The sequence below is a fragment of the Microtus pennsylvanicus genome, chromosome 22 (genome assembly GCF_037038515.1).
Source record: "Microtus pennsylvanicus isolate mMicPen1 chromosome 22, mMicPen1.hap1, whole genome shotgun sequence".
In the NCBI taxonomy this organism is placed as follows: Eukaryota; Metazoa; Chordata; class Mammalia; order Rodentia; family Cricetidae; genus Microtus; species Microtus pennsylvanicus.
The window spans coordinates 9614193-9627816 of NC_134600.1; the positions used below are offsets into that span (position 1 = coordinate 9614193).

At 46.2% G+C, this 13624-nt stretch overlaps 1 protein-coding gene across 4 annotated transcripts in view; it reads right to left on the reverse strand.

The window, feature by feature from the left end:
- Mfsd6 (major facilitator superfamily domain containing 6) overlaps positions 1-13624 on the reverse strand; it is a 65888-nt gene that overhangs the window by 38278 nt on the left and 13986 nt on the right. For all 4 annotated transcript variants that reach the window (XM_075956351.1, XM_075956353.1, XM_075956352.1 and 1 more), the window contains exon 2: positions 8776-10373. In XM_075956351.1, the coding sequence (XP_075812466.1) occupies positions 8776-10319 (1544 nt within the window). In that variant the 5' untranslated portion in view covers positions 10320-10373. The remainder of the gene's footprint in view (positions 1-8775; positions 10374-13624) is intronic.

The following is a 13624-nucleotide window of genomic DNA, read 5'->3' on the forward strand; positions in this document are numbered from 1 at the left end:
CACAGCGCCGTCCCCAAATACTACATACTGACACCAGAAGCCACAGACCAACTCCTCAGTGTTGTCACAAGTTTGCAATGCTGTCTTGGAAAGAACGGTCATTGGTTTTCCACGACCTACTGCTTCTGTGAGCCCACAAGACTTTCTTAGTGATCTTATCTCTTCTTCTGGTTTAAACTGGCCCAGATCTGCAAGCCCAAGATTACAGTAGTCAACTTTGTGCTACACATTGCCCTGGAGAATATCCCAACTTCAAATTAAACCCATTGCTAAAGTCATGTCATGAGGTGGCACCTGTTCCTCAACTCTACCCCTTTCTGGAGTTCCCTTTACAGAACCACCACAGCCCACTTGGACACACCGGGTCTGTAACCTCCTACCTACTGACCCAGCCTTCACAAAGCCTGCCTCTCAATTTCTGCAGCGGCTGCTTCTGTAGTCCAAACAGTTCCCGCCTCTCACAGGGATTCTTCCAGAAACTTCCCAGCAGGCTCCCAGCTTCAGAGTTTGCTGAAGTCCCCACGAGTCAGTGGCCATCCCACGTGAAAGCTGAAAGCGGAGACCTTGCTTGCCTCGAACCTCGCTAGGATCCCTATCTGCCTCCAGAGAAAGTTTCCATTGCTCGTACCAGCCTCTGTTTGACCTTCAGTAGCCTCCTCAGCCCATTTAGCACCAATTAATCTGCATCCAATTGACCTGCGATTCTCAAGGCCCCGGTAATTATTCAGCCAAATTGTACAATTACACTGGATTCTCTAGTGTAAAACGACACAATTTCAAACATACTTAGGTCTTTTCAAATATTTTGCTGTGACCAGACATTTTAATAAATGTATCATATTTCTTAATTTTGGGGGTTGGCACGCACATGCACTAACTGTGTGTGTGAAGGGCAAAGGACAATTTGCAGGAATCGATTCTCTCCCTAAATGTAAGTTCTGGCGCTTGGCCTCAGTTGTCAGGCTTGGTGGCGGACACTTAGCTGCTGAGCCGTCCTGCGAGCCCACAAGTGTTTTTTTGTTTGTTTTTGTTTTAAAGAACTTCTCCTTTAACTTAGAAGGGAAATGGAAGTTGTTTAAGGTCCACCATTGTCTTGCTTTTTGAATAAGAAGTGATTTAGTTAGGCTTGGTGACACACGCCTTGAATCCCAGCATTGGGGAGGCAGAGGCAGCAGGTCTGGGTGAGTCTGAGGCCAGCCTAGTGTACAGACAGAGTTCTAGGCCAGCCAGGACCACAGAGTGAGGCCTTTTCTGGGTGGGAAAACAAGAAGGAAGTTGGACTTTCATTCTCCCCTGGGCTGTGAAGCTGCTGGATGTGCCAGTGTCTAATCCCAGGAACAGGCACTAATCTGCCTGAATCCGAGTATTTAGGTAGAGAGGTAGAGGAAGAAAATGGAAAAGCCCAAAGACGTGGTTGCTGTGAGCAGCCCTACGTGACCAGGCGAAGGAAGGGCAGAAATGGTCCACACAGCAGATGACCAGGTGGAACATAGGAGGGCAGAGCTCTCTGGAGTTGTAAAGGCCCCTAGGGTTCAGAGGAAGACGGTGGAATAACTCACTAGGGAGGCAATTTCTCTGACTACCAATTAGCACAGCATGTGTGGAAAATACTGCGGGCTAGGAGAGGACCACTTGGGAGGATTAAGAAGCAGTCTCCAAAGGTCGTACAACCATGCTACACATCTGGGAAGGCAGGAAAATGTCTTGGACCTTTCCCTCTCTCCCTGTTACCCATGTGTCCCATGCGCCCAGCTTTTCTTAACCGTGGCTACACAGGGAAATCCTCTGGTGTCTCTGGAGAGCTCGCGCGCACACACTGGAGTCTGATGTCACTAACCTGGGTGCATCCTGGGGATGGGGAGCTATAAATGCCCTCTTAGTGAGTCTGCTGGTGGAGAACCAACACATTCACTGAACTCCACAGAAGCCCCACATCACAGGAAGCATTGCCTAGGGAACGGGTGCTCTTCAGAGGCATCAGGTGGAGGAGCACACAGAGATGGATAGAAACAAGGAAAAAGATGGGAAGTAAACAGCCAAACCTAGACCTGCTCATGGAGACGTCATGACGCCTCTTCTAGACAACTGTTCCTACAGTGAGCACAGTGCACTGTGTGTCCTTCCCAGGGTCGCCTGCCAGGTGCAGGCTCGCTCCTTCCTACCTGTCCTGGCTCTTTGTGCAGGAGCTTGGAGCGTCTCTTTCTATCTGTGTCATCTCTCTCAAACTGACTGGCTAGCCTGTGGGATGTGTACCTAGTATTAGGTAGTAGTACATTGAAAACAATAGGTAATATTTTCTTCCCTCTAGATAATATTGCATGGCAGAACTGACCTTAAATATAAGAATTTTGGGACAATATGATTGAGTAGATTTTCATATATCCCTTAAAATGGAAATAAATTTAAATAGACTAATATAAGTGATGGCCAAACATTGGGTAACAATGGCTTATAAATTTACAATGATTTTACTGTGATTTCTTTGGTCATCAGTGTTCAAATATTCATCAAGGTGAACATTCTCTTAAGATGTATTTATAGCTTCAACTCCAGTGAGCCATCCTTAAATATGTGGGATTAGAAACATATTCACAGCAAATTCCAAAGTCTTTTGATTTCAAATTATAAAAAGGAATGGACTTTTTAGGGCAAATATTAAGAATCATCCTATTCACCTGTGACGAAGCTACCTTCCGAAGAAGGATGGAACCCAAGGTCACAGTCTGGGCCTCTCTGTCTGTGTTAGACTGTTGGGGATGGAACCCAGGGTCACAGTCTGGGCCTCTGTGTGTGTTAGACTGTTGGGGATGGAACCCAGGGTCACAGTCTGGGCCTCTGTGTGTGTATTAGACTGTTGAGGATGAAACCCAAGGTCACAGTCTGGGCCTCTGTGTGTGTGTTAGACTGTTGAGGATGGAACCCAAGGTCACAGTCTGGGCCTCTGTGTGTGTGTTAGACTGTTGGGGATGGAACCCAAGGTCACAGTCTGGGCCTCTCTGACTGTGTTAGACTGTTGAGGATGGAACCCAAGGTCACAGTCTGGGCCTCTCTGACTGTGTTAGACTGGTGAGGATGGAACCCAAGGTCACAGTCTGGGCCTCTCTGTCTGTGTTAGACTGTTGAGGATGGAACCCAGGGTCACAGTCTGGGCCTCTGTGTGTGTTAGACTGTTGAGGGGGGAACCCAAGGTCACAGTCTGGGCCTCTGTGTGTGTGTTAGACTGTTGAGTTTTCCTTTGAAACACTGTACACAGCTTTGGAGCTTTTTAATTACCACGTGGTTCAAAAGTAGATAGTTTCTTTTTTTACAAAAATGTTCTTGTGAGAATTCTCCTTCATTATGAAACTCTATAAATAATTTATGACAACAGAGGATTGTAGAGACAGCTGGGTCATCGGTACAATACCTGCAAGTACATCCCATCCCCAGAACCCACAGAAAAAAACAGGCACGGCAGTGCCTGCTTGTAATTCCAGCAACGGGGAGACAGACACACGTAAATCCCGGGGCCTCTCTGGCCTGCCAGCCCAATTCCTGGTGAATTCCAGGTCAGACACAGACCCTGTTTAAAAAACAGGGTGAGGGAGGAGAAGTGGGGGGATGGAGTAGGGAAATGTGAGGAGGTGGAAATTTATAATAATAATAATAAAGAAAGAAAAAAAACAGGGTGAGCTGGCATGGTGGCATATGCCTCTCATCTTAGCACTGAGGAGGGGGAGGCAGATGCATTTATGTCCATAGCCAGAGCTACATAGTGAGATCTTGCTTCCCTACCCAGAGAGAGAGAGAGAGAGAGAGAGAGAGAGAGAGAGAGAGAGAGAGAGAGAGAGAGAGAGAAGAAAACCAATATGGATGGCAGCTAACATAGTCTCCACATCTAAGCAAACACACTTATATATAGCCCACACACAAAGATCAAAATGCCCGGAAACATACCAGGAACATAGATTTATGATTCTATATAAAGCCTAGAATTCCTTGAAAGGTCATTGCCTAGGCTTTTTCATGTCTGACCCTCTCAATGAGAAGTTGAAGCATGCATTTCAATCCCGCGTCTCGACAGTCATCACCTGACTGGGCCCTCCACATTGTCACCAACAGAACCAGCCCTGTCTCTGAGGACCAGTGTGGACGTTTTCATCAGTAATGTGTTCTGTGTATCTGGGTTTGATGTGTGTGAGCGGGCGAACGCTCATGCATGCAGATGCAGATGCACGCATGCTATGTATGTGTGGAAAGGTCCGAGGACAACCTTAGGTGCCTGGCGTCACCAACCACCTTGTTTGGGACAGCATCTCTTTCTTTTTCATGCTCTGTACTCCAGGCTAGCTGGCTTGGGAGCCCCCAAGAATTCGTCTCTCAGCCCCTCCTCCCATCTCCCTGTAATAGTGCTGGGATTACAGACACACACAACAACAACATCCCGATTACATGTGGGTTCTAGGAATTCAAACTCAGGTCCTGGTGCTCGCATGAAAAGAAACTCTTACCTGTCGTGTGGTATTTTGATGGTATTCTGACGATAAAGTTTTCTTTGAATCAGAGAGCGGAGCTAGTGGCTAGCTGACCAAAATTAACCATAGAGGTTTTGGAGGACTGAGGGCAGATAGAGAGACAGGAAGTAGTAGAACGGGGCTTAGAGAGGGTTCCAGCCTTTTGGATGAGGGAACAGCAGAGATCGGAGGTCACTGGTTGCTTCTCCGCTGCTTCTCTGATCATTCAGGTTCTTACCCTGATATCTGACTCCTGAGTTTTTAATTGTTAAATCATAGTTAAATAAATGCATCATTTACCCACTGATCTATCCTCAAGTTTCTTCAATATTTTAATGGGCAGAATTTAAAAGCAAAATGGGGGTAATGACCCGATATTGATGGAATCCTCCTCAAAGCTCTGGAGAGCAACTATGAGAAGACAGGAGCCACCTCCTCTGCTACCTTGTTCAGCAAGAAAAGGAAGATGTTCTTAGTAATTAAAACCATAAAATTAACGTTATATGAATTGTGGATTTCTAAGTAGCTACTGATTCTACTAAGAATGGAATAATATAAGTGTAAGTTCATTTAATTACCAAACGTCATAGTGAACTGAGCAGGATGTTGTTACAGAAGGTATATATCTAAGGCCTGAGGGTATCGCTCAGTGGTAGAGGGCTTATCCAGCACGCATGGGGTACTGGGCTCAATCCCCAGTACTAGAAAATAAACAAACGAAAAATCTAAAAAGGAAATAAATATTTCATATAGACAGACATCTTTTTCTAGATGTAAGAAGGGCCTGGTACAGCTATTTTTAAATGTGTGTATACTTTATACTGTTTTCAACTATGTGATTGGCTGATTAAATTATTCTGTCTGGAAATTCCACTCGTTGTTGACACCTAACTAGACATGCCTTCGGAATAAAATGCTGACTCAAGAGATGCTTTGGCGGCGGGGCTCACTCCCACACCAAGGCTCCAGAGACCAGATTCGTCAAGGGCAATGCGCTAGGCATGGCTTGCACAACGTACAGAGGGGGCCTCATCCCCACTACTTAGGTGACTTTCTGAACGCTTGTAGTACTTCACCCACAGGAACGCTAGGTCTGGAAGCCATCTACGCAGTGCCTGGCTTTCAGGGACAAGGGGAGGTCAAAGACGTGAGAAAGGAAACGAGCAGGGACACAACCTCACAAAGAAAATCCAACAGGGAAAAATATTCACACAGACAGGAGGTGGGATGGGGGAGGGGGAAGCGTGATTCTCACTGAAACGTTAAACAAGAAAACACTTTCTCCAGTTTGAAAAGAAGAAACGCCATTGTTATCCAAGCTTTCCCATGGTCTGCTCCTTTGTGATTTCATATTTGAACAGTGTATTTGATATTGCATTTTGCAATATTGTCGTGTTTTGTAATTTCGTATGGCAGTGGCAGATCTGAACGTTATCACAGACACGCAACGCACAGGTGTTGTTAGTGAGGTTGGCTTAGTAGTTTATGGACAAGATCCGTCACGCTTCTCTGCAGGCTGAGTGTTACTATCGCCCGCACCGTGTTTTCGAGCAGGAAAGACTAGGATATGAGGTGTTATTCAATCTGCCTTTACAGAAACGTTAATGGTAGCAAACACTACACTACAGGGAAAGTAGGAGGTTTATTTTATCTTAATTAAAAGGATAACATAAGAAATTTTGGGCAAAAGGAAGATGTTTAAACAATCCATGTCATTGAGGCATACAGAACTTCAAAATTTAAGGTAATTGGGGGAAATATTATATAAATATCTCTCCCATGTAATATCATGGATGAGAAGACTGTGGTATAACAGTTGTTTTTTCTCCTTTTCTTTCTTTTTTGTTTACTTTCCTGGCAGTTCTAAGGATCAAGACTCCCAGTCACGAGGGCTCTATCACTGAGCTATCTATCTAGCCCCTGGCTTCGTTATATGCCATATTCCCTTGCTCTATGTCAGTAAGTGTAGGAAGACAAGGCCTACAAGGCTGAGAGAAGAGCCAGCCTAGAGTCTGCCTGGGAGCCTAGAAACAGGCGCTGTCAGAAGTTCTGATTGTGCCTCACCAATGAGGTGAACCACACCATGTCAACAGATTGAAACACAGCTGGGTGCTGGGAGGAGGGGATGTAAGGCTCCCCCCACTGCTGAATAAACAAGTCTGTGTTTGCCTTCCATCTCACTCCTGATGTCTGTGCCATCGATGCTGTGCCTTCTCGGCCCCTCTCCCGAGGGAGCCATTAGGTACCAGCAACATCTGGAGCCTGAGCATTCACAGTGCTGGACAGCGTCCCAAGACTGTATTTCTGGGAGAAGGCCACTCAAGGCTGTGTGGCTTTCTATCCCTTCAGCAGGAACATGATGGGACCCCCTTTCTTTGCTTCTTTTGTGTTGTCTGTCATGTTTATTTTTGTCTGCCTGTCCAGTTAGGGAGGCACATTTTTTTTCTGTTGTGGTTTGTCTAGCAGTGCCACATAAGGACTGACCCACGCTGCCCCAGGAGGTGAAACTGAGGCTCGACTCCCCAACCCTGTCCTTGTCTAGAGACACAGTGTGGGCACTCACCCATGGCCTAAGAAACCACAGAAGTCCCCCTACTAAGCATAAAACCCGAAGGTCCAACACAATTTTCCAACCCCGTTGATTGCCATCTTCTCTCTGTCTGTTGCTCACTTGCTATCTCCCTCTACAAAATGGGTAACTTCTCCTTCCATGTCTGATCTCTCTACAGCATCCAATAGGGAGGAGGCAGATATTTCAGGCCCCTTGAAACCTGCTGAGTAGAGCACAGCCACAGTTAAGACTGCACGTACCATGTCCTAGTCAGCTCCACTCCTGTTATGGGATGCTGTACCTCTGCCGTGGTACCCTTGGAGTGAAGTGCCCCAATGTTCACCTGCCTCTGAAGGCTGTAATTCCCTCATGCTGCAGTATGACCCCAGCCACTGCAGCCCTCCCCAGACCCAGTGATGTTCAAGCAGAAGATCAGACTCGCACAAACCTCTAATTGATGTTCCAGTGACCCTTAACATGCTCACTGGATGACTTTGTCCATCCCGTCCAACAGGCGCAGATTGGCCATCAAGCCTACTACCAACAGGTTTCTGACCTGGCCTTCAAGGCTCCTAAGGCATGCACCCCGTGGGACCCTTTATCTTACTTCCACAATCTTATTCAACAGCCAGGGGAACATTTTACTGAAAAGTTTGGTAGACTATAAAAAGATTGCTTGATCCCTCCTGGATGCTCACACATGCCGTAATTGGCAGCATGGTATTACTAATCCTTATTATCTTTACATTCTTTCTGCAGCATATTCAATAGCAGCAGGCAGCAATTAAGGCGACTCTTCAGGTATTAAGGACCCTTAGATATCCCTCTCACAGTCCTCCACAGGAGGTTATGCATGTCTGGTTGCCTGAAATTCAAAAGGCTACTGCCTAGTCCCCAACCCTGGCAACTCTCCAGGAACGAGTGCTCTTTGAGAACGGTAGTCAAGATGGGTAAGAACTTGTTCAGCAGGTCAGCCTAAGACAGGCACAGTTCAATTGCTGAGCCCTCCTAAGGCGGGGTCTGAGCTCCCACTAAGCATCCATGTAATAAAAATGGGTGGATATGTAGAAAGATAATACCTACATGACCAAGAGATAAACCAACCTAGGGTCTGCCTGAGGGTCTAGCAACAGGGACCGTCAGAAGTCCTGATTAATGTCTAGCTATTGCAACCACACAATGTCAATGGCTCGGAATGTAGTCTGGATACTGGGAAGAAGGCATATAAGGCTCTTCCCATTGCTGAATAAACAAGATTTCTGCTTGCCTTTTTCCTGACTCCTATTGTCTATGTCATTGATAACACACCTTCTCACCTCCTACCCCAAGGGAGCCGTCAGAACCCAGAAACAAGTAAATATTTGAGAATATAAACAGGCTGGAGAAAACCAATCACTTTGCCCACTAAAGTCATCCTTTGTAATTAACACAGAAAGCAGGCACTCAAGGTCCACAGATTAGGGTTCATCAAGTTGAGGCTCCCACAGAGCCCCTTAGTATGAAGCTGTGTAGCCTTTATGACTTTTGGTGGTTGTGGCCTCCTTTTTGTTTCTTGGATAATCCAGCTAAATCTATGCCTCACTTCCTTTATTCTTATTTGAAGGCAGAGGAGCAGCAGCAAGCTCCAACCTCACCTAAACCCAGTCAGAGCATAAACCCTGGAAGTATTAAGGAGAAAAACAATGGGAAAGCCGGTCTCTGAGGAGCAGCCAATAGGAAGCATTCTCTTACCTGATGTGGCCAATCAGCTCAATGAGCTTGTGGCTGAAGAAGTAAGCCGTCAACTCGGACACGTGACTCAGGACCGAACAGACCCCAAAGAGGGTTGTGGTTCCATTCAGATCTTCTAGATGCCAGTAGAGAAAGGTGAACACAAAGCCGTATCCAAAGCCCATGAACCAGGCCACAAACAACACCGAGCCGTACTGCACACTGCACAGCAGCTTGATCAAGTCCCAGAAGTTGAAGGCCTGAGAGTGGGACGCTGCAGTCGGGGTCTCCTCGGACGACTCTGTGGAGTTGTCCCTCTCCACCTGTGGGATCTCCACCTCTTTCCCCTTACTGTCGCCGGTTTTGAAGTGGTTGTAGCGGAACCGGAACTGTGTGGCCACGATCAGGGCCATGGTCATGAGGACTCCGAAGACGATGAAGACGATCTGGTAGTTCCGGTACTCGGGGGGCTTGCACCCCTTCCCGTCAATGAACACATCTATGTGGGTGTAGTCAATGCCGATGCCCACAGACAGCATGGCCAAGCCCCAGCCCAGGGAGCCCCACATGCGCTGCAGCCCATAGCGATCTCGGTGTTTCCCCAGGTACTGGAGGGTTACTGTGTCTACAATCGTGACCGAAGAGGCACTAAAAAATTCTCCGATTATGACAACCACCAAGATAACCAAGAATATCGCCTCAACTTCTTGCTGGTCATAAACGAGGGAGACTTGGTCCGACGGTAAAGATTTGGTAGTGGTAAAGACAACGGCAGTGGTTGTCTCCGTGGTGTTTCCTGTCGGGGTAGGAGTCACTGTGCTTGCATTTGAAATCAAGTCCGTAACAAGGTGGGTAGCTTCCTCTGTCTGGGGCTGTAGCGTGGGTTCGCTGGTCAAGGTCAAAGCCGTTGAGAAGAGAGCTGTGTCTGAGACGTTGGGCTCTTTTTCAGACAGCGATAGCAGTTCCCTTTTCTCGCGCGATTTTGGTGCTGTAGTAAAGAAAGCAGCGGTGGAGGAATTCATTGGCAGGATGGTTACTAGGTGACTTACGTTGGTGGGGTGAGCTGTAGGGGGAATCTTTGGTATACATCTCAAGGTAGCAGGTTTGACAAATCCAATGCCCAGGTTGAATAAAACCCAACACAAAAGCGAGAAGAGGAGGACAATCTTGCCCTTTCTGAAACGGTCCGCAACTACGCCCCAAAAGGGGGCGCTGCAGAATTCAATGAAGTATCGAATACCCACCAAGAGTCCGCTCTGGCTGGGTGACATTCCCAGCTGTTTATAATACACGGGCAGGAGTGGGTACAGAGAGCCATAGGCGGAGTAAAAGAAAAAATAGAACACCTTGGAAATGAGAAGGTCATTGTTTATTTTCACACAGTGTTTCTCGATCCAGTCTATTTCCTCCTCGGGAATGGCAGAAGTCTCAGTGGAGGAGGGTGTCTCGTTGGAAGGTGGCTCTGTTTCCCTACAGATGCCATTGAAGGGATCAGCAAGGACATACTTCCTCTTCTGCTCCTCCTCGTCATCAGTTAGGATAGCAACTTTATCATCTGCAGCCATGGCTTACCACTCCCATCGGGGTCTGAGACCTTCGGAATCCTGACCCACGGTGACCTATACATAGAAATGTAAGACATTTAGTGAGGGGAAATCATTAGAGCATCCCCTTGCCTAGAAATGAGGCAATCACAACTGTGGAGAAAGTTCTTATCGCCTACCACGCTGGCCAAGAAAACCGCTTTAAAATATTAAATATGAGATCCAAGAAATGGCTCAATAGTTAAACGCATTTTCTGTTCTTAGAGAGGACACAGGTTCAGTTTTCAGCACCCGGGTCATGTGACTCACAACCCTTCCAACTATCTTTAACTCTGCTCCAGCTCTGAGACTCTGACGCCCTTTACTGGCTTCCACACACATACATCCACATATATAGCCAGATGTGCGCACACTGGAGAGACACATACATACACATAAATAAAGATAACATAAGTCTCCTTTGAAGATTAAGTACTCTTGCGGGCACCGTTTGGAGCTGGTTGCTGGCAAGGCATCCGGTATGGAAGCAGCCTTGCCATCACTTACACTATACACAATGCTCTCAAGCATCATGTCGGGAGTGAGCTTAAGAGATTAGAACCCCAAACAGGCGACATCTATTAAGGGCTTCCATATAGCTCCATGGTAGAGCATTTGACTACTGTATGTGAGACCTTGGGTTTGGTCCCCTGCAAGACATACATATAGGAATAGATGTGGTTTTAACCTTCTAGTAGTTTACAAAAGAAAAAAAAAATATTGAGCTCTTACTACACCAGGTAACAGTTAAAGACTTTTACGTGTGTTAATTCACACTCATTTACAACATGCTTACTGCTTTGTCCACTTTTACAGATAAGAAAAAATGAGGCCTGAAAGGTTAACTAAGAAGTGTCAGAGCCTGGATTTGAACCCTACCTTATAGAGTCAGTACATATAATGCCATACAGTCCTGGGAGCATACAACCTGCAGCCTATGGGCTACGTATGTTCCGGGATAGCTATGAATGTAGCCCAACACATGTATTAATAACAAGGTCATGCTATGGTGTCCAAAGCTCGGACACTTCCACCACCAGAATATCAAATACCACACGTTACATAATAAATCAAAAGAGAAGGGTGTTTCTTTGTATGAAAGATTAGCAATACGTCAACGGTAGAAGTGTATAGGCATCATGCCACATCCTATAGTTTTCTGTTACTTTATTACAGAAATGATTAAGAAGTCAAAAGATTGGGCTTACACCAAACTTGGCGCCCTCTAGTTGCACAGTCTGGTGCTAAAAGGGGTGCTCATTCCATTCATTTCACGTCCCTTAACTTTCTCCGGCAGCAAGTAACATCACCTCCACTTGCTGCCCCAAGTGATGCTCCTACCTTTTGTCCCAATATGAATTGACATTCATTAAAAAAAATTCCAGAATCAGGTGCATGTAAACAGCTTTAGATCTCTACAAAGCTCCTAGATAAACAATAGAAACTTTTTTTTTCTTTAAGACAGCATCTCGCTAGGTAGAACTTGCTCTGTAGACCGGGCTGGAACTCTGAATTAAAGGTACACCATTGCAAGCAGTGCCGTGACTCCCTGACAGCAGAGTTGAACCCCCAAACCCTGCTTTTTCCATCACAGGTCCCTTTGCAGGAGAAACACCTCCAAAACCGTTGGCCTTCGGGGCTGTACCCAAATGGGCTTTCTGGTATTGTTGATCAAGACACGCCTTGTCCCATCAGTGACTGTGGCTCTTCCTGGCAGCATGAAGAGCCAGACACTTGCCAATCCTGCAAGCTCTATAAGGCTGATCTTAAGAGCTAATTTCTGGGTCTTGCCTGCCCCTGCCCTTTTGTGGTACTGAGAACAGAATCTGGGGCCTTGGACATGCTTGGCAAGGACTCTTTCACTGGGCTACAGTCCCAGCCCTGACCTTTTTCATCTCAGTAGCAAAAGAAAAAGTTTTGCTTTTTCCTCAGATAAAGGCCTCTTACTGCCTGGCTATGACAGACTGTCTTCAAGGCAGTGTTGTTATTTTTCTTTGGCTCTTAAAATCTTCTCCTCTTCAGCTCAGCAGCTTCAGTCACTCTTGGAAAGCACAACTATTCCCCCCCCCCCCCCCGCCGCCACTTCCTGAACTGTTTTGCTGTCTTAGCTCAAATTGGAAAGACATGTTTGTTGTCCCTAAAATGGAACGTTATATCACACGGGTGGTTGAACAGAGGTATTTCACTCCCTTCCCTAACTCCCCTTCAACTGACGGTAAACAAACACACGCACAGAAATGTGCACAGGTGCACTCAGCAGTCACAACCTAAGCTCTGGAGAGTTAAGGGGCACACGATGGTGAGGAAATAAAGTGAACTGAGATAGGTAATATCCCCCCAAAATTAATCTTGCATCATCCCTTTCTTGGGCTGTGATCTGCCATTCGAAGGAGAGTAATCAAGAGAGAGCAGGGCATGGGATACAGGAAATAATTCATCTTGTATGAGAGGCAGGCAACAGGAAAACAGGGATGAAGGTGACAAGATGCCCTAGGACCAACAGTGAATCGAGATAGGTGGGAGGTTATGTGGGCAAATCTGCTGGTCGAAAGGACACCAGTACAACTCGGCAGGCTGCACGGCACTGGGGAATAACCACAGCTCACTACATGTCTCGGGTGACCAGTCACACTAACATAGACGGCATTAGAATAGCTCCGCGGGAGAGCAGGAAGTCACAGACAGCAAGGCTCCACACCTTCCTCAGTGGGAGACTCACCTACAGTCAGAGCACCCAAGACATTACCTAAAACACAGGAAAAAATAAAATGTTGTGTCTCAGAGGAGAAACCAGAAAGGAAACAAAAGTCCAAGCAGTTTTTTTGGGTTTTTATGGCTATCTACTTTAAAAACATAAGACATGCAATCTTGTATATGTTCACTTCTAAAACTTTAAAAGAAAACGCAGCTTTCTTTTAAAGGATAAAAATCTTTTAAAGGATAAAAAAAATGGATTGTCCATTCAGAGAATAAAAAGACAGTAAGACAGTCTACCAAATGTTTTCACCGTAAAGAAACGGTAACTATTTGAAAAGATAGAAATCATTACAAAACATCTAAAACGTAGGAAACCGCTTAGGGTATCCACACAGATAGACTGACGAGCTATAACTTTGGAAGTAGAGAGAATAAGAAGTGACGTCTGGAGTTGCATCAGAGGTCCTGCCCGGAAAAGCGAGGGGCCTCTCTTTACTCTGTCACCTACAGAATGAATGTGGGGGTTGAAAGAAAATGGCCCTATAGGCTCATCGATTTGAATACTTGGTCCCCAGTTGGACCTGTCTGGG